This window comes from Triplophysa rosa, linkage group LG25 (assembly GCF_024868665.1).
Source record: "Triplophysa rosa linkage group LG25, Trosa_1v2, whole genome shotgun sequence".
Taxonomy (NCBI): domain Eukaryota; kingdom Metazoa; phylum Chordata; class Actinopteri; order Cypriniformes; family Nemacheilidae; genus Triplophysa; species Triplophysa rosa.
Genome location: NC_079914.1, coordinates 12,952,026 through 12,972,464, shown reverse-complemented (window position 1 = coordinate 12,972,464; position 20,439 = coordinate 12,952,026). Strand labels below are relative to the sequence as shown.

Below are 20,439 nucleotides of genomic sequence, written 5' to 3'. Positions count from 1 at the left end.
TGTCCAAGCAATGATGAGAAGAAACTATATAAAAAAAGTGTTTAATAACTTCTATTCACAGTGGTTTGCATTACAAAGTTGAACTCAAAGTGAAATGCCTTCAAATAGACAAAAGTGGGACTTAAATAACAAATAATAAATGGGATAGACATTTAAGTTTAAAGAGCAACATAAAAAATACAAATGTATTTACAATAATATGTTTTTATATAGATGAATACGACTCTTCTGCAGTCTGTTATGATTTTTCTTCATACAGATGTGTTATATAAGTCTGATATTTACGATCAAACCAACACAAAAATACATTTTAACAGTACATCAGAAATATTAAACAAAATGAACGATTCAGAACAGCTACGAAAGTGCAGCGCTTTATCATAAAAACATCAAACTGCACAAACACGAGGTGCAAATATGATTCATTCACGTCTCTGCACTTAAGACGTAAAGAATGAGCGGTTTTTCACAAGGGTGAATGTTACTTTAAGTGATGATTAACCATGGTAACACACGAGACACAAGAAGGGGACGCTGTTTTTGTGGTGAAGAATTATGGGATGCATGGCCGAGCAGGTCGACCGCCCACACGGCCGACGCACTCAACACAGACCTGGCGAAAATCAAGCCTGGAGTTTTACTTGAACTATTCAACGTTACCATAGTCATCGTTTACTTCACAAATAACCCCTCTCTGAAAGAATTCATTCGCTTTATGCAAAATACGTAACAAATGTGCATAAGTGCTCAGATTGTGTTCAGAGCATTGCATATAATAAATATAATCAGCTTTATATTTCAATGACCACAGCACTGTCCAAAAATCTGTGGAACTGTTCCACACTGACCTCCCTGGGCCCGTTCGGATCTCAGAGAAGAGACACAGCCTCCAGGTTTTCCTTGATGATGGTATCCATGACGACCTGGAAGACCACCTGTACGTTGGAGGTGTCGGTGGCCGTGGTGAAGTGATGGTAGATGAGTTTGCTGGGCGTGGCGTTGAGGGATATGAACATGGCGGCGATGAAGCGGGCGGCCGCGTCCACGTCACAATCTGCTCCTGGAAACAAAAAGAGAGATGGTGGTTGAAAAATCAAACCTGGAGGTTTTTGGTAACACTTCTTAGAGGCATTGTAGACATCTATTCAGTAATATTTGCAACCAGTAAAAAAAAACGTTGCATATTGTTCCCCTTTACCTACAGATATGTACTGTAGAGGTACATTGTTACAATTAGTTACACGGTAAATTCTGTTTAATTATGTGGTACATTGAGGGCCGTAATCTAAAGCGTTACCAAAAAAACTGTTTTGGTTCTTGAATTGTAAATTATAACAAATTAAAAGAATGCTTATAAATGAATAGATCTTTATAATGCGCTATATACTTAATAGATCCTTTACATTCACGTAAAGAAAATAAATGTGACGGACAGATAGAGACAAAACTTTAAAGTTAAAAGTCTATGCATAGCAGTCAAGATTAGGATTCAGATGCTGGTTTAATACACGCAATCTCAAACCCTTCCTTGCAAAATTGAAATTTTCATGACATGCATTTCTAGGCTTGCATGAATTAATGGGCAAGACGTATTCAGGTTTATTGTAATCTCCTATCCATAGGGGATTAACTGTCATATATGGTCGTGGGGGGGATTCTGAAGACACTAATGCTAGTAATTTCAAGCCTCATCTGTCTTGACCTTTTCTCCCTGGGGTGAAAACTACAGGATCCATTCCGGCTGATTAGGCAGCCAAACTACAAACCCCAAGCGACGCGGCGGATTCGGTCTTAATGGAAGAATCGAGAAAAAAAGACAAACACGGAAGACGTGCAAGCTAGGGAATGACACATAAACACACAACATACACATACTGTATATAAGCATCAAACGTGCAAATTCGGGAGGCGTAATCGCTCACCTTTGAACTGCGGCAGGTAATGTCGTAAATGTCGCCCGGAGTGAAGGATCTTCTCTTGGAACAGATCAATCTTGTTCATGAATAAGATCTGTCAAACAAGACATCGACACATCACTGTGCGTTGAGATGGAAAACGGACGATCAAGAATCATTCAATAAAAGTCAACGTTTTGAGTCTAGCGTTGATTAGCCATGTACAGCAAAATAAACATTGTACGTGAAAAACTTCAATTTGAGACTAGAAAGCACTGTTGCGGAAAAAGAAATACATGACTATTGTTAAAAATAATATTAAAGATTATGTTGTATTTGTGATTTCAAGCTGAATAATTATTTTAGGGCTGTCAAACGATTAATCGCGATTAATCGCATCCAGAATAGAAGTTTGCGTTTACATAATATATACTGTGCATATTAATTTTGTATTTATAAACACAAAAACATACACATACTTGTATATATATTTAGGAAATATTTAAATGTATTTATTTATATATATTATATTTATTCATTGTTATATTTAATATTTTTCTTAAAATATGCATTGATGTGTACGTGTTCATAAACACAAAATTAATATGCACAGTACACCGACATATGTTAGGTAAACACAAACTTTTATTCTGGATACGATTAATCATTTGACAACCCTATATTTAAGTAAAAAAAATGAGTATGAACACTCGGCACTCTTTTTTTAACGCGACTATCAACGTGGATCATTACACAAGAAGGAGCTTTCGGGGGGCATACGATAAATAGACAACAAGCAGGAGATTGTCACCCTCGGAGACCAAAAATACGCCCGCCTGTTTAATTACTGGACGACGCAGGCAATTATAACAAAATCTGGACTCGGCAGCGTTTGTTTGCGTGTGAACGCGTGGGTCGTAATTATGAGGGAAGATCTAGAGGTGAAGTTACCAAAGCGGGATACCAAACCTTCGCTGAAACTCATTTATAGATGAATGAAACAAACAAACAAACCCAAAATCAAACCACAAGCGATGGTTTTGCGTCCTTATTTTGAGTTCATAATGAAGTATAAGTTGGAAAAAGTACAGCCGACCACAACGGAAGTCAGCGTTTTCGAAACCTATTGCGATAAAAAAGGAACAAAATGATTGATCAAATCAGAAACGGATTGTAAAAATTGGTCCTTGGTGATGAGCGAAAGAAAAGTCATCTCAAGGGCGTTTTGATGGAAGAGGAAGATTGGAAAAGCATACACACATGATTTTTTACCAAATTACCAAAATAAGCTGAAAACTTGATTTCTTATTTTATTAAATCTGTAAATCTACAATGTAAGATCTTGAATGTTAAATCGGACACCAAAGGCCCGTTTATCCTCAATTCAAACAGACAAACAAAAAGAACCGGTAGAGGTTTGACGTTTTCGTCAAACTAATTTCTTTTTTGCTTTCTAAATGTAGAACTAAACCTCTCGTGAGCGCTCCTCGGTCACATCTGTCGAGCATCCCTAGTGATGACACAAATCGCCTCTCGGGCTGATGGGGCGAGGTTAAATTGCCTCTCTGTCTTTGTTAATTGAGCAGTTTCTTACCATAGAGGTACTCCTGAAGAAGACGTTATTGCAGATTGACAAGAACAGCTTGAGGCTCTCCTGCAGTCGATTCTAAATAAGACAAAATGAAGGATAAGAGCTCTCGTTCCCAAATGAACTCACAATGCTCTCTTATGTCATTTAGGAGATCCGGCTGAAAAGCTCGGGCTTAGTGCATATGAACAATTACTCTGTACAAACAGGAGCTATTGAACTGTTTGCTTCAAAACAACACCATACCTTAAATACATAAAGGCTGTAAAATGACCCATGGTTTCTGAAATTTGTAGTACCATGTATTTTTATATCATTTCTTTTTTATTTTTCTATATTGTTTATTTCTTAAGCCTACTCTGTGTGTGCTATCATTTATTTACATTAAAGCTGCTTTGAAGTGCTATAGAAATAAATGAGAAAAATACATTTAATTTAAATTAACAATTCAAAAACATCATCAGTATTGACACTGTCATTTAAAAAAAGATAACTCTTTATAAATTTGTTTATTTTACTTTAACTGCCCTTACAGAATCAGACGGTAATATCGCGGTACTTTGATCTATACCATGATACTCAATGATCAATATAATAATTTCCAATGGTGTTTACTTATGTACTACAAGGTGTCTAAAAACATGCTAAATGTTTATATTTAGGTAAAACTGCTTTTTAATAAGGTTTCTTAAATATTCTAATCTAATAATCGAATCAATTTTAAATAATATTCCAATTAATATTCTATTTAACTTGAAATAATAGATAAATATATTTAATATATACATTTTTAATAACATTTTATCTTTACTTGCTTAACGATTTTTTTTTAAAGAAGTTTTTAAACGTTTTTTTTTAACTCCGTGTCTGAATGTAAATACAAATTTAGTGGTGGATGTTCTCACCATGGATGGATCTTCAACTAGGGTCATGTCGTACCCGCTCAGAGACACCACGAACAGCACGGCTCTCACGTCTTCAAAACAACTGATCCACTTCCTCCTCTCTGTTCTCTGACCCCCAACGTCATACATTCTGTGGATTGACCAAAACCAACCAAAAACATCTCAATACATGTGATAAAATGTCATTTTTGTGAACATATTTTTGACATTTTAAGGTGTTTCAAATTGACTTTCCTTTTCGGCTGACATCATAAAATGCTTATTTTTAACCACACCCCTCCAACGTCAGGACAATTTTCACAATAGCAATTTTTCCCCAATTGACTTCCCCATTTCACTCTTAAATGCGACAGATTAGGTTAGTAAACCAGACACTGTTTTCATCCCCTGCTGATAATATGCCACATGTACAAATATGTTCTTGATGCAACTGTGCTTTTCTCTGCCAAATTTTCCCTTTCTCCGTTTGAGATCCGAGCGCTAAAAAGAATGACGTTAGCTTGTGGTTAGTTAAGAGGCGACAAAAGCAGATGTTTGTGGACATTTGGTCATCGCGGCGGTCTGTTTTTCATTCTGTCTGTCTTGGGAACACGCGGTTTAGATTTACAGCAAAAGACCTTAGATGATCGAGGGATGTTGTCTTCAACACTTCCATCATCGGTGTTTGTTCACAAGGGCGCTTCACGGACTATCTTTAACTGAAGGTCAAAGGTCGTACACAGTCTAACGCTCTCACACGTTTATTTCCCATCGCCCACTTCATTTTGCGCCATCTATTCGCTATATCAGTTGTCAAGATTCCTCCGCACGTTTGAAATGAACGACGTTCTGCAATATGCACTTCAACCCTGATGGAAAATAAATCCATAAGGTATACTGATAGATAACGGTCTTTCCCACAAAAGTCAGACAGAAGGATCGAATCGTGAACATATCACAGTAGGAAGCTTAGTTTAGCTGTTTTTTCTCCTGTCTGTCATAGGAACAACTGCTTTGTTTAATTTAATATTATGTAGCTATACGTTAACAAGCTTCGAGATGATTTAAATGACTAAAATGATGTTTAAAAATGCACACGATGTTACAAAAGACTCAATACAACAAACCAGATTAACGTCTACACGGAGTTTGTTTTCATCTGTCAATTCAAACACCTTTTGATCTTTTGATACTTGTTGATAACTAAGTTGTGGCCGCTTTTTAATATGTATGGGAGTCGTTTTGTAGTTTTGATGATTCATCTATTAATCCGCTATTGGCGTGTTTAAATCACATCAGCGTTCGATAGATCTTAAGAGACTCTTTTGAACGGTTTCGATAAGAACACGCAGAGAGGATTTACATTAAGATATTACACCACACCAAATTAATTCATTCCAGAACTCAAACCAGGTTTTAAACAATAATCGGCACATAACATCGACGCTAAGGAGCTTTGAAAGGCTTCACTGGTTTTCATAATAATCATGATAATACAGTCTTTATCTCTCTAATTCCATTCTGATTAAATTTAAATGTGACTCGTGACTTGAGCTCAGCCCCCGCGGGCTTTCTCAGGGTCCATCTCTGTTATCGTTTCCTGATGAGATCGATTCAATTACTGCTGGGGTCTCCGCAGACGGCTTCTGGCGATGGAGGGATCGGTATTTGTTTGTACGTGCGGACGTAAAAAAAAAAAACATATTTACACTTATTTATATTTTTAACAAACTTCCATTATAAAAATCTAAAATACACTTCAAAGAAATCTACGCATTGACTAAATAAAAAAAGTTTAGGTGGGTATTGCGTACATAGTGAAAACCCACGACCAATGTTTTAAATCAAGTCATTCTGTTTTCATTTTACGACGATGTAGACGCGCGTTTATGAAAAACTGTCTGGAAAGCCATAACAATAGAAATGTACCGTTATGCAAAGTAATGCAATATAAATGTTATTGGAGAAGCCCTCAACTAAAAGCAGTAAATTAGCAGACTCCCGAGACGGCGCGATCTGACGCGGAGGTGAATTTAAGACTATGGAATAAGACAGTTGTCTTCCAGCGAATGATCGAACCTTCATCTTTCCTTGCTATCTGAAACAGTCTGTGACGCCTCTCGGCTGTAAATGTCTCCATTAACATTCAAACAGCCAGAAAAAAGCTGCCAAGCAGAAAATTACCCACAATTCCCATGAAACCTTTCGATCGTTTTATTGGTTGTCCTGCGTTCGCGGGAGATGGAGCTGGAGAGGATATGAACATGCAGGGAAAACGTCCACAATCTGACAGTTCGAGGAACGAGTGTCATTTTAACAGCGACTGCGCGTACTTTACCAATAAAAACAAACGTTTGTTTTAAGGTCTGTTTAAGATGAGTGTAAAACTTGGGCCCACGATTAAGCTACGAAGTTAAATCACTGATCCATGGTATAGTTTAATAGAACTAAAACTATTAAAACATTTATGTTAATTAATAGGGGTGTGACGAGACGCTTATCTCACAAGACGAGATGAGACACGAGACTGGGTTCACGAGAACGAGACAAGACTTTTTTAAAGAAATCCTCAGTGATGAAATATATAGGGGAAAATAGTATTTTATTCTCCTTAACACAAAATGCAAAAAAATGTAGGCATTATCAAATCTACATGTACTTTATGAAACACATTAAACTTCTATTTTATTGAATTATATTATGCAGTATTAAACAATATGTAAACACTGCTGTCAACAACACTGTCATAGCTTTTAGTAAAGAGCTGTGGTTGTTTTCTCGATATGCTTTTGCATAGTGCTCGTGCTAGCAGAGGTGATGATCATATCACACCGTCAATCCTCCTTCCTCCACTGACCGAACCCTCATAGCCTTCAGAGAAACAGTTCAAACTACATAAACACATCATGTTTTATGCTTACATTGAACATATGTAAGAGACAGATGATCCGTTTCTGAAGAGTTTGCCTGTGAATGTATTTAAAATAACCTAATGTGAATTAATAAAAAATAAGTCTAAATATTATTAGAAAAACTTAAACTAAACTAATTTGAAATGTTGCCTTGATGTTGCAATAATATGAAGCCGAGGCACACAAAATATATATAAAATATTTTAAACATAAAATAATTTTTTTATTAAAAAATAAATAAAAATAAACTATATAAAAATAAACAAAACTACAAAAATGATTAAAAAAAACTACATTGAAAAACATTTTTATAGAATTAGCATGAAAAATAAAATATTATATAAACTATAAAAAACAAATATAAATAAAAAATATATATAAAAATCTAATATATTATAAAATTCAATTTATTGATCTCCCCATGTTTTATATATTTAATTGATATCAATGAATATTTATATTTGAAATTAAACACTGCTCTTTTAATGACCAGTAAGTGCTAAAAAGCACAAAACTTCATACTTCTTCAAACACAAAATTCAATTCAAAGCGACACTCGTGTCAAAGCTGAACGCGTGGACGCTGCTGATAACACCAGTTAAGATATTGACGTATGGAAACACGTTGCAGACACAACGCAAAGATGACGTTTCGTAAGATGGCGAGATACAGAATGACACTGTCAATATGACCCAATCGTGAATTTCATATTTCATATAATTTCATCAGTGTCGGACAGAAGACATCTGCCCTCCAACCATCAGTGATCAATAAATGACGTCTGCAAGTTTGGTTTGAAGCTGTTTTTCAGCTATATTGAGATGAAACGTCCAAAAATGACAACAAGGTGTGATGTGATGCTTCACATTGGAGAAAACTGATAACAGACTATTGTGTTTTGTTCTGTGGCTTCTCAAAAAAAGCAAGTGTTTACCTGAAGATCAGGTGCTTGACTTTGAACTGAGTTTCGATCACACCAGTGGTCCTCAGTCGGACCCTCAAGACGTCCGTTTCTGTAGGCATGTAGTTGGGGGCGATGATCCGACCCATGTTCTCGAAAAAACTGAGAGAGAGATTAAGTTTACATATATCAAGCTTGAATTACTAAAAATATCTTTATGCAAATCACAGGGAACGATTAAATGTGTTACTTTTGTACACATAAAAACAAAGTGCTAGTAATGTCTGATTTTTCCACTCTTTCTGCGTCTTTGAGGGTCGTGTTGTCTAAGTTAAGCAGCTTTACCACCGACGGAGGTTTGCGCGAGCGATAAGGGCGGCCCGGGGAGCACGCGCCATATGCTAATTATAAACATGAATATAAATACGTAGCAAGACGGCGTAGTGTGTCTTTGGGGGATTTGCGTAGTACGAGGATCCGTCAAAGAGAGGAATTATCCGGCACGGTGCGCTATGTAGTGATATACGCACCTCACAGGAGTCACTCGAACACCCGAGAGAGAGAGAATTAGACACGAGCACATACACTTCTTAAAGCAATAACCTTTGACAACAATGCCTGTATTTTGGCAAAAAACAAATAATATTCCGTCACATTCACTCTCGTGTTGTTCCAAACCTGTGCATCCTTACATTTGAACAAATCAATGTGCATATGACAATGTCTGTATAGCCGCTATATAACTGAATTACAATTTATACAACAAATTTAATAAAGTTCGACATGGTTTGGCCTTTTGGTAATGTATAAAGACACACACAAACACAACGTCACATTCTCTCCTGGTGCCAATGCAATGCCCACCCCTGGGTCGAGCCTCGCGCTCCGACGCCGTGTGTGTGAGGTTTGTTTCTTTAAACGCGTCTAGGCGCACACCTGAACGCAACTTTCTCCACCGACTGGCCTTCAGGTCCCGGCAGGACGCAAAGGCTCCTGTCTCTACGCATCTTTACAACATAGTCTGCCTCCTCCCACAGCCTAAATAGTTCCCAACATGACCAAACATCTCGTGGCATTACGTGAACGTTTTATATTTTAGCAAATTGCTAATTCGTAGCTAATTCGTAAAATTCATCAAATGGAGCTTTTGTACAACCTGCTTTCGCTCCGGTGCTGCGTTCAAGACAACTCGGAACTACAATGGCCCCACATCGAACTTGAAAATAACTCGTCACAAGTTACATACGACTTGTTAACTCGGAGCAGATCGAGCTTGTGAAACACGTCATTTAACGTCACGCCCAAGACGCTTCTAGTGAGATTAGCGAGGACCTACCTACCGTACATACTAACTTTTATTCACTTCACAAAATGATAAACGTGCTTTCTGTAAGTTTTATGACTAAATTTAAACAATAAATAAAGTTTTGGAGCTCTTTCATGTGGCGTCATTCCTTATGATTCGCCACTTCCTGAGTGATTTTGACATCCCTTTGACCTCTTACAAGCATCTTTCCACACTTTTCAATATCTAAAATAATTCTCATAGTGATTACATTTATGATATCTTTCCACACAGTTGAATTTTGCGAAGCGACGGGTCAGAGGTGTAAGATCAGGATGAAGGGCATTAGAGCGTGAAGAGATTAAAAAGATGAGATTGAGGATACGAACAGGTGAGGAGCGCCGACCTGGACTGCAAGGATGGAAATGCCCTTTGATAAATCTGACCTTTAACAACACGCAAGCGTGCGCGCGTTTGAGAGAGCGTGATGGAGCCCTGCAGATATAACATGACAGCTCGGGAAAAAAGGTTTCAGACCTGTAGAGTGAAATGATGTAGACTCGGTAAACACACTACTGTGTGGCATTTCGACCCGCATCTTACTTTTAAAAGGATAGTTCACCCAAAAAGAAACATTATTCTCCTAAACACAAAAGAAGATATTTTGAGAAATGGTTTTGTGTCGATACAATGGAAGTCAATGAGGGCCAATGTTGTTCGGTTACCGACGTCCTTCAAAATATCTTCCTTTGTGTTCTGCAGAAGAAAGAAAGTCATACAGGTTTGACAATTGAACTAAAATTCTTAACACACGTTTAAAACGCGAATCAAAATGCAAACCAAACAGCATCACGGTGATAATTTACTTGCCCTAGGTGACAAGCGTGTTATTGACACCGTATTACTGACTGAAGTGTCTCGATGGTCCCCGTGGCCCCAGAGGCCGTCAGGGGGCAGGAGTACCCGTCACTCAAAAACACAAACCCACACACACGATCGTAAATAAGACACGAAATGCAGTGAAATGTGCGTGTTTGGGCGTTGATGTCACATACATTAGGTACGGACGACTTAAAACTCCTTTCTTACCACAAGCTCCCTCTCTCACCTCCATCTTCTCCCTCACGCTAACCTTTTTCAGATCTCCCGTGTCCTAATCGAAAAGACATGCTACCACGCCAAACCTACATGCGTCTTACTGTGTGGGGGGCGGACGTCCCAGCATGCACTGCAAGATCCCTGGCACAGGCTTTTAATTGCCATTTAAGGGTTAATAAACAAACACGCACACTTCATCGCAGCCGTTTGAGGCTCATTCGCCATGGCACACAGCACACGTCCGCGACACGGGTGACCCTCTCCGCTTCATTTAAATAATCACCCTCCCGGTGTTTCGGTTTGCCTCCGCACACGCGCGTAATTGCACGATTCGGTGGTTGAATATTTCCCTAATCAGCTATTGTTCACAGTGGGCGTGTTGGAAGGAGTCACAGATCAGCAGCCATTACGGCTCAAGACACGGGCAGGCGATGAGTTGCAGTCGCACGTCGGCTCCATTACACCCACATGGAACGTTCGGAAACTGTGGCAGGAATGGCGCAGTGCGTTTTAGCCATCTCGGTGAGAGTGGTAGAAGATCATTAAAATATTGAATAATATAGGAATATCGACAAACATTAGCTGATAAACGTTGATATAACATAATAAGAATATAAATTGTTAGTTGTCATTTGTTGTGGAGAATGCGGTCAAATATTTTGAAAACAAATGCAAATGTGAAACCTACAATAACGCAGATTCAACGTTAAAAAGCTCGTAAAACACCTCGGCGTTTGTGGACTGAAATGCGCACGTTTTAAAATGAAAACAAATTCCAGAAGGGTCGCCGCCCGTGTCAAATGACCAATTAAAATAGAATAAAACATTTATGAACTATTCCGGATCATAATTGGCCCTGTTTGAACGGGGTCAAATGTATTCAAATGAGATGTTAAGCGTTTGGGGTGGCCATTCGGATCACATTATTATTCACAATTCAACTTTTAGCGGAAACTGCACAGCTTAATAACTCGCACTAGCATAAAGCACAATCAAAATAAAAGCTATATGTAAAAATGTTTAAAAAATGAAATATATTTAAAAAGTATAATATTAATAACATTTCAATAATACATAAATTATGATTTTGTTATTGTAATTATCATTATTATAAATAATAATTAAAAAATATATATATATTATATCTAAATACTTTTATAAATATTTGTATATTTTACATTATATTTATACATTATATATTTAGATATATATTAAAAAAAATGAATGCATCTGTAATATAATTTATAGAGTAGAGGCTGATTTAAAAATGTAAGAATCTAATTTGAAATCATAACATCTTACACCCAACCCTTGATATGCTGACGTCGTACAACAAGATATGAATTAAATAACACCTTTAGTAATTTACGGATTTTATAACAGTTAGCACATAACGTCTCATTACAGAGGGTGACTAATCACTGATTGGAGACCAGTTGGGGTTACTCACTACAGCGCAGAGTCATTCAGCTCATACTCGTATCCGCGTGCCGCCGCAGACCGCACCCCCTGATCCGCCCACAAGCAGAAGAGGGCGTGGCCTACGAACGGAAACAGCATCTGGTCTTCGTCGAAGCAACGGCCGCACGAGAGAATAGAGTGAGCGTGGACCTGGAAAAACACACATAGTAAGAAGTTTCTGTGAGATTTTATAGCATAGAATTAGATGAACAAAACTAAGTATACGTTGGACTTTTTCCACTATATTTAAAGGTAACATTAAAATGAACAACTAGGAAGAAAGTCAGATGACCCGACAGAAACGTATCTTCAACACTGTTATTAAGTAACTCTACCGCTGATCACTTTAATTACGGAATAAAAAGTGGATTTTATCACACGACCCCTAATGCCCACCCTGCATAACTGATGGTTTATAAACCAAAGGACCTTGCGTCGTGCAGCTGGGAACGATTCTTTAAAAAACACTTTTTGTATTGCGTCTAAGCAATCTAACAACACACAAAGACTTGGGTAGGTTGGTTGTGACGGAGCCCAAGGTTCTTAAAGGATGCTGCCACCTGGTGGCCATTACAAGTACTGCATTCCAAATTGCAAAAGTGAGAGAACAGCTACAGGCCATCCATATTTAAAGCTAAAATCTGTAGGATACAGCCGTTTTGTGTTATAATGTCACATTTTTGTCAAGTATTTAAGTAAGTGAGAATGAGCTGCATGTGCAAACCTTGTTCTTGCTGTTGGCGAGATTGATCCTAAGGACACCCATCCCATGGAGGACAAACTTCATAGAGGTCATGAGGTTATCCAATACAGCAGGCTGAAAAGAAAGAAAAAACATTCCTTTAAACACACACATAAAGCGATTCTAAGCATCCACTACTTCTTGAATATGAATTGGTTATAGAAAAAAGCAGACTTCTGCATATTCACACAATGATCTGAGAAACATCACCTTATGCACGGTTTCATTCGAACTCTTTCTAATCTGATTGGCAGGTATGAACACTTTAATTTCATTATAAAAAACGACACAAAGACCCTCTTTAAACACCGGTGGAAGAATATAACAAAGCCGTCTGAGTGCGTCTTTCGAAATACGTCCACTTGCACTGGGTGTTATCAGAAATTTCTGCTTCATTTGCCGACATTGTCTCGTGTGTAATTGCGTGCGTGTGTTAACTGAGACGCTATTTTTGTCAATAGAAAAGACACTCCATCATGCCAATCCTGGTTGAGACTGAATGAGAACTAAATGAAATTATGTGGTTATGAATTATGGTGTGCGGCGCGTTGAACCTTTCCTTGGGCCGAGAATGTTAGAAACTATTTTGGTTAGGAATTTTTAAAGACTTCAGAGATGGCAAAGACCTGTATTGTTTTTGGATAACAGTTGAGCATCAACAAACTTGATCTACGTTGAAGTGATAGTTCACGATAACACAAGAATGTAACAGGACGTTTTGACGACCTTAAAACAGACTAAGCCGTGCCACTCTCAAACTTCACTTATTTCCTCCGACCCGACTCTTTCGCCAAAACAAATGCATTCCTGCACTTTATTGAACAGCTTTTGCTTGTTGGACCGTGGATCAGAGCAGCAAGCATTCCAGGGAAAAGCAGCAGGACATTGTATGCTGAAAAGCCTTCTTGTGTTGGCTGAGCCGAAAGTTCTGCGGTTCTATAATATGATGCACTGTTATTGATCTCCTGTTGTTGCAATAACAAAGTGCATTTGAAAAACACCAGAGATAAAGTTCAAGAGTGAATCACACATACCAAAGAACAATGAAGCTATTCTGGAAAGGGATAAGTGTGGGGTATTGCAGAGATTGTAGAGAGCATCTTACAAGAGGTGTGTGTGCGTTTTAGTGTGTGTGCGTGGTGGGGGGACATAACGTTTTGTCCTTTAAGACTTCAAAACATTCCTTTGAAATACATTCAAAGCACTTCTTTAACTTCTAGAGGGGTCAATGAAAACAATTGTGTGCACAGTGTGCACACAGATGTATCGTAAAATGTAAAATTTAAAGCATTTTTGGACACTGAAATCAAATAAAATATCAGGCGAAGTATTGTTTGAAAAACTTCAACTACATGAAAGTAGTAGAATTGTTGCCTTAGCAATAAACTGAAATTAAGTTAAGGCACTACAATTGAAAAAAACTGAAAATAAAAACGTATCTAAAACTGGAATAGAAATCAAATAAAAAAATTAATCCAAAAAATTAAAATATATATATTATAAAATGTCAAAAGCACAAGCTAAAAAATGCAACTAAAATTAATATGAAAACTAAAACTAAAAAAATCTGATTAAAATAAAATGTATAAATATAATAAATTAATAAAAAAGGCAAAATATTAATATTTAAATTTTAAAGTATTAAAGTCCCAGTGAAATTAAAAATTACAATGCCTATTTTTTAATGAAATATTGCAGCGTTTATTATAAATAGTTTATCAATGTGGGTCATTCTCTTTTTAAAATTTGTGTGCCCTCATAATCTTCAGATAAAATCTGAAAATGCACTTCTGCCCTCTAGTGACTATCCATCTTAAATGATGTATGTTAGACGGCTTGGGCAGAGCATCCGTTAACTCCTCCCCTTTAACTGTCAGTCTGCTGCCAATTCCATTTCAAAATGCAACGGCTGTTTTTACACATCCAATCAAATTCCAGAGAAAGACGAAAGCCACGCCCACTATTTTTTGCTCATTCGAAATTCTATTTCACTCGGAAATGCGGCAAAATACGGAAGTAAAAACAATCGCAACTTCCCGTGCACGGGGACTTTAAATATAAAATATTATAACAAAAAACTATAATAACGCTATAGTACATACAAAATCAGTTTCTATTTCATTATTTTTTTATCTGTTTTATTATTCCTTTTTTAAAATTTAACAAGCTTAACAAAGACAGAAATAAAATAAAATAGGAAAAAATCTTATTTATATTACATTTATGTATAGTTAGGATTTAGTCTCGTTTTATCTGTTACAGAACATGGGGCATACTGAGAAATAGTCTAAATAGGACTGAAAGAATAGAAAGTTGCAATTTTGTTTTAGTATAAAGGAGAAAACGATGAATCAGTTTAGTGACATCAGGCCACAAAGAAAAGTCATTTTAGGGGCGGAGCTAGTCATCAAGACTAGCTTGATTCCTCATGACAATGTACATGAATAAGGGAAAACGGGTCAATTTTGACTTCACAATGATTTTGAGGAGCGGCGTCTTTGGAGAGGCGTTGAACAAGGAGTGACACGTGTCAGGTGAGAAGGAAGGTTGAGAAGATGAGGTGTAAGGTAATTCAGGACCTCAGTGACGGTTAAGAAAAGAGAAGAAAGATCAAGAGACAATACAAAAGAGGTTCAAAACACTCCCGTGACACTCAGGTCGGGACATGTTCCTTTTTATACCTGTAGCACTTCACTTTTTACCCACACAGAAAACCACACCCGTCCCTGCCCTCTCTCTAACAGTCTGAGATCCACCCTTGTGCGACACCGTGACCCAAGTCATCCAAGGCCAATGTGATTATAGACTGTCCTCGCGGCTGCCCGCTTGTGTACAACAAGAAACTAGCCATAATTACAGGTCTCCACATGCACATGCACGTGTGACCCTCCAACAGTCTAGCAAAATCCGGCGAAGCAGTACCGGACCTTTGAACGTCACACACAACCCTAATCGACCACATCGAGTTTCTGGGAAAACACACATGGGAGAGGTCGGCATAAAAATGATAGCTTTGCTTATAAGAAATGAAGACTTTTAATTGTATCAACATCAAACTTAGAGCGGACAGAAAACAGAGCTTTGCGGTACCCCCAAAGTCAAGACACGACTCTTCATTGTGTGAAATGAACTCATTGTATGGCATCACTAAAAGTGTAAAAGCCTTTGTTTATTTTGTCTCAAACACTAAGAGACGTCAGCTTAATGCTAATACAGGACTGTTTTGTTCTTCCAGTTCCGCAGACAAACTGTGTTTGTGTAGCGGAACTGCTGTTCGGTTGAATCATTAACTAGCTTGGTGCCAAAAGCCAAACATTGCATTTCCAGTCAGGAGAGTTCCAGTCACATGTCATTCATTCCCTACAGCCCTTCATTTGGTCACATATCTGCAAGTCGATCGGTTTAACGCCTATAGTGCTCGACAAAAAAGACCGACGTCACGGCAAATAGCTAGCAATTTTGTGAGACAGCTTCTTTGATCTACCTTTACAATGGTTTGAAAGTGAAATCTACAAGCCTGTTGTTTAAAAACACACGCCACTTTTCCAAACTGAAGGAGCGTGTTGTAAAGCCCATTGCACACTGAGTCCGAAATTTCCGCACGTTAAAAAATAAATACAACCTCACGTTGTGTCAATCACATTTACACACTGCCTCCGATATTTTCGTCCGTCATAAAAAATTTCGGACCGGGTTCGATTTTCTGCGTTTTCGCATCCGTAGCAAGCATTTTGAGTGGCCTTTTATAACAATTCAGAGACGCCGTACGAACGAGAGCCAAATACGAAAAAACGCATACGAAAATTTTGGACTGTATGTGCAAAGCCACTAGAGTCACTAGCACCATACAATTTTTTTTAACAAGCTCTGATTTTTAAACGAGGAACCCTGAGGTGTGACTTTTACAACGTACAAGTGCATGAAATTCTATCTGCATGATGTCAGAGGTAGAATGAGATTACAAAGGCCCGAGGTTCTAACTTTGTGAATTTCATGACACGTACAGTATGACATCATTCAGAGACAAACGTTCCCACATTCGCTTTTTTTTGTTTGGTTACAAGATAACGGAAGGCTTGGTGGAAAAAGATACCACGGGCGAGGCGATGCTTCTGTTTCAAAAAGGTGTGTGAGTTCCAATGAACGTTTGTTTGTTTAAAGGGTTTGTTCTGCGTTTTCCACTGCGTGACGATCAATGCGGTCTTTAAGGATAAACCTGTCATCTAACACTCAAAAAGAAGATATTTTGACGAATGTTGGTAACCAAACAACCCTGACCCCCCCTTGACTTCCACTGTATGGACACAAAACCACCGAGCCATTTCTCACAATATCTTCTTTTGCGTTCCACAGATGAAAGAGTCACATACAGGTTTTCAACGGCATGAGGGTGAATAAATGATGACAGAATAGATGGCCATCCTGACCCCTCCATAGCCAACAACGTGTGTTTGGCCTGCTCTGAACCAATGACCTGCGAGTTTAAAACCCCCTCGGGCAGTTCAAAACAACATTTACGCATTCTTATCTTACTCAGATCAAAACTCACCCAGAAAAGTGTGTGTAACACAAACAAACCCTGAGGGAAGGTTTAATGAGGAGAGCGATCGTAATACGCAAAGTCTTCCACATGTGAATCTGCACCTGGCTCTTCAGATGCCCATGATTCACACGCCGTTCAAGTCAAATTACAACATTTCGAGGCATCAAAGTGGCTTTTGTTAACGGCGAAGAAAGCATTAGTCAGTTGAGGTGTCTCAGAAGTATAATCAAAAAGATGTACGGTCGATCTGGGTGGTATAAATTGTCAAATCCGAGATAGATTTTGCAGAATAGTGTGACGTGAGACTTGCATAATACTGCCCACCCAACTCATCATCCGCTGCTTCGCCAAAGAAAGGGATTGAATAACGCAACTATTTTTTGCGACAAAAAGTGACGTTTGGCCCGTAAGAGGCTAGCAACCGCCGTGACAAAGGCTAGGCGTGTCGGGATAGTGGGGTTTAGCGATAGCGTGCTTGATGGCCGTATCAAAATCACAGCTGGCTACGCTTCACGATGAATGAGCCAATCAATGTCACCTCGATTGCTTCAGCTGTTGCCATGGCAATAGGACGTACGTAGCCAGGTCGCAGCCAGGTTAATCTGAAGTGATGTGGCGTGCCGTTCCAGTTTCCTTAAAAACGGCTGTGAGTGACAGGTTAAAAAAGATGTCATAGAGGAAGTACATGCTGGTTGTCACAAAGAGTTATTTAAAGGGACAGTTCACGTCAAAATCAAACTACTTTCAGCATTTATTCACCCTCGTCTCATTTCAAACCTGTATGACTTTCTTTCTTCTGCAGAGAAGACTTTATGGAGAACGGTGGTCACCAAACAACATTGTGCCCCGTCGACTAAGGCGTGTTTTAGGACAGCAGTGCATTCGCCCATCTCTCCCGGCTCTTTTCCTGTTACGTGTGTCAGCTTTCCACATATTTCCCCCCTTCCTCTCTTCCTAACAGAACAATCAACAACACGCTGAGGGAAAACCCAACGAACCGCTCAACTGAGGTCTTGTTACACAGCTGAACCGCTGACCCCTTAAACTTTTAATAATCCCCAAACGCACAGCGGCCCCATTTCCCAGACGGCCGGGGAAGCGGAGAGCGCAGGGACGAAACCAAGCAAACATCAAACTTCATCTGTAATGGATTTTGTGTACAGGAGGTCTCACCTTAAAGCTGGCCAGCTCTTGCTTGGTGAATCCATGGCTGTGGATGATCTTCATCTGTTTGACCAGCGTGCTCTTTCCGCTTTCTGCGGCTCCTGAGGGTTTGCATTAAAAGAGACGAAACTTTCAAGACATTCGACATCTTCGGCATGGATTACAAATGAATGGTTTGCATTTAGATGACAAACCCAGAATGACTTACAATCCTTGCCTAGATTTGAGGCCGAACCCATGACCTCTGAGTCTCAACTAAAGTGGTTGACCAAAATGTTTTCTTTTCAAATGGAAGATGAATGCAAATCATATTTTACGCAATTGTAACGTACATAAACCATTTGGAAACAGAATTTACACTTGAAACGGACACAAACAATGATCAAATCCAATAATCTGAACGCCAACCATCCACAATGTTTATATATCACTAGTTTTAAGCACAAATTTGGGCTTTAAACCCACAATCTATGGGTTTCAAACCAAGATCTGATGTTCGAAACCATAACTTTTCAACTGAATTACTTGCATCTTTATACCAAGCCGCCCAAAATGTGCATTATTTATAGAAAGGAAAGCCCATATAAACTTTGGTAAACATTAAATCCAACTGTCTTAAACCGGAAGCATAATTTTCAATACCAAAAATTACATCAGCCAATATATTAGTATATATCACAAGTTTTATGATTTCACTTATAAACCCAGATTTGAGGTTGAAACCCACAATCTAAAAGTTTCAAGTCAAGATCCAAGTTAAATCTCACAAAGTTTGAAGTAGAATTTGTATTCCTTGTAAAAAGGAAAGTCAATTTAAACTTCAGTAAGTATTTAATCCAAGCCAAAGCAGGGGAAAACAGATGAAGAAACACTTAGGATGAGCGCGTTTTCTTACCCAGCATGAGTATCTTCACCACATTCATCTCTCTCTTGGCATATTCGTACAGATCTCTGTCTATCTGTGCGCTTTGGATCTTCGCCTTCTTGTCGTCCTCTGTCAAATCGGTTCCCAAACACAGACCCATATCCTGAGCTCATGTCTTTCCCACAGACAGCTAGAGAACCGGCAGAAAGTCCGGGATCACGACGGGAACCGAACGCGTAAAAACATCCCCGTCGACACCTCCGCGCGCGCTCATCTAAAGTTGATGCGTAAAAGTCGATCGATCCACCGCAAATGGTTTTAAAGAGACCTCAGTCTGTGTCCTTCGCGAACAAAAAGAGTCTGAGTGTATGTGTGTGTGTGTATGTGTGTGAGAGAGAGAGTGAGTTTTGGGATGGTCCCGTAAAGGAGGAAAGAGAAAAAAAGTTTCAAATTCGTCTGTTCGCGGTTACTGTCGGTAGACGCGGTTGTATCATCGTGTCAAATGAGATGTGATCACTGTCGTGACGCGAACCCTCCTAATGTACAACACAATATATTTACATTACAAACTTCCATAAACCCATGTCGCCTATAAGCGAAGAGTCTCAAGTGTTTAGAGGTGTCCGCTTCCCTTCGGAAGGAAGTGACGTCAGGTTTTTGCAACTTTGTCACCTGAGATGGGTTTCGTTCAAGCATTCCAGAGCTGGAAAAATGTTCGGCTTTCCGGGGCTTTTCTATCTAAATGAATAAAGTATTAACAATATAAAATAATGAAATAACGTTAAATATTTACAATATCAAACATAATGTTAACAAAGTAAAAATAAAAAGTGAAACAAAAGAAGTGATGCGAAACGAAAAATAAAAATGGTAATTACACAAATATGAAAACGATGTATATATGAATTTATCAATAGAAAAAAAGAAATGATGCTAATATAACAACAGCATAATGAAAAGATGTATACAAATCAAATGTTATGTATTAATATATATTAAGAAATATCAGAATATTTGCTGGCAATTGTTTGATATTTGTTTGCAGTTTGTTGTTTTTTATTCAACACGGACAGATAACAGAGAGAGCACACAAACATTAGA

The 20,439-nt window shown here is 38.4% G+C and overlaps 1 protein-coding gene across 1 annotated transcript; it reads right to left on the bottom strand.

The window, feature by feature from the left end:
- Positions 1–43: 43 nt before the first annotated feature.
- gnav1 (guanine nucleotide binding protein (G protein) alpha v1) lies at positions 44–19,960 on the bottom strand. Its single transcript, XM_057325645.1, has 9 exons — positions 19,369–19,960; positions 18,483–18,574; positions 12,749–12,841; positions 12,014–12,174; positions 8,214–8,342; positions 4,389–4,518; positions 3,490–3,561; positions 1,923–2,010; positions 44–1,060 (listed from the first exon to the last, which is right to left on the bottom strand). Exons 1-9 carry the CDS (start codon positions 19,496–19,498, stop codon positions 870–872), a joined length of 1,086 nt encoding a protein of 361 aa, XP_057181628.1. The 5' UTR covers positions 19,499–19,960; the 3' UTR covers positions 44–869.
- Positions 19,961–20,439: the final 479 nt, after the last annotated feature.

Excerpts from the sequence above, each read along its gene's own strand:
- gnav1 (XM_057325645.1), bottom strand. The coding sequence starts at position 19,498 with ATGGGTCTGTGTTTGGGAACCGATTTGACAGAGGACGACAAGAAGGCG. Across the intron at positions 12,175-12,748 it reads TCGCCAACAGCAAGAACAAG|GTCCACGCTCACTCTATTCT; the intron begins GTTTGCACATGC and ends GTGTTTTTCCAG. Across the intron at positions 4,519-8,213 it reads GTCAAGCACCTGATCTTCAG|AATGTATGACGTTGGGGGTC; the intron begins GTAAACACTTGC and ends GTCAATCCACAG.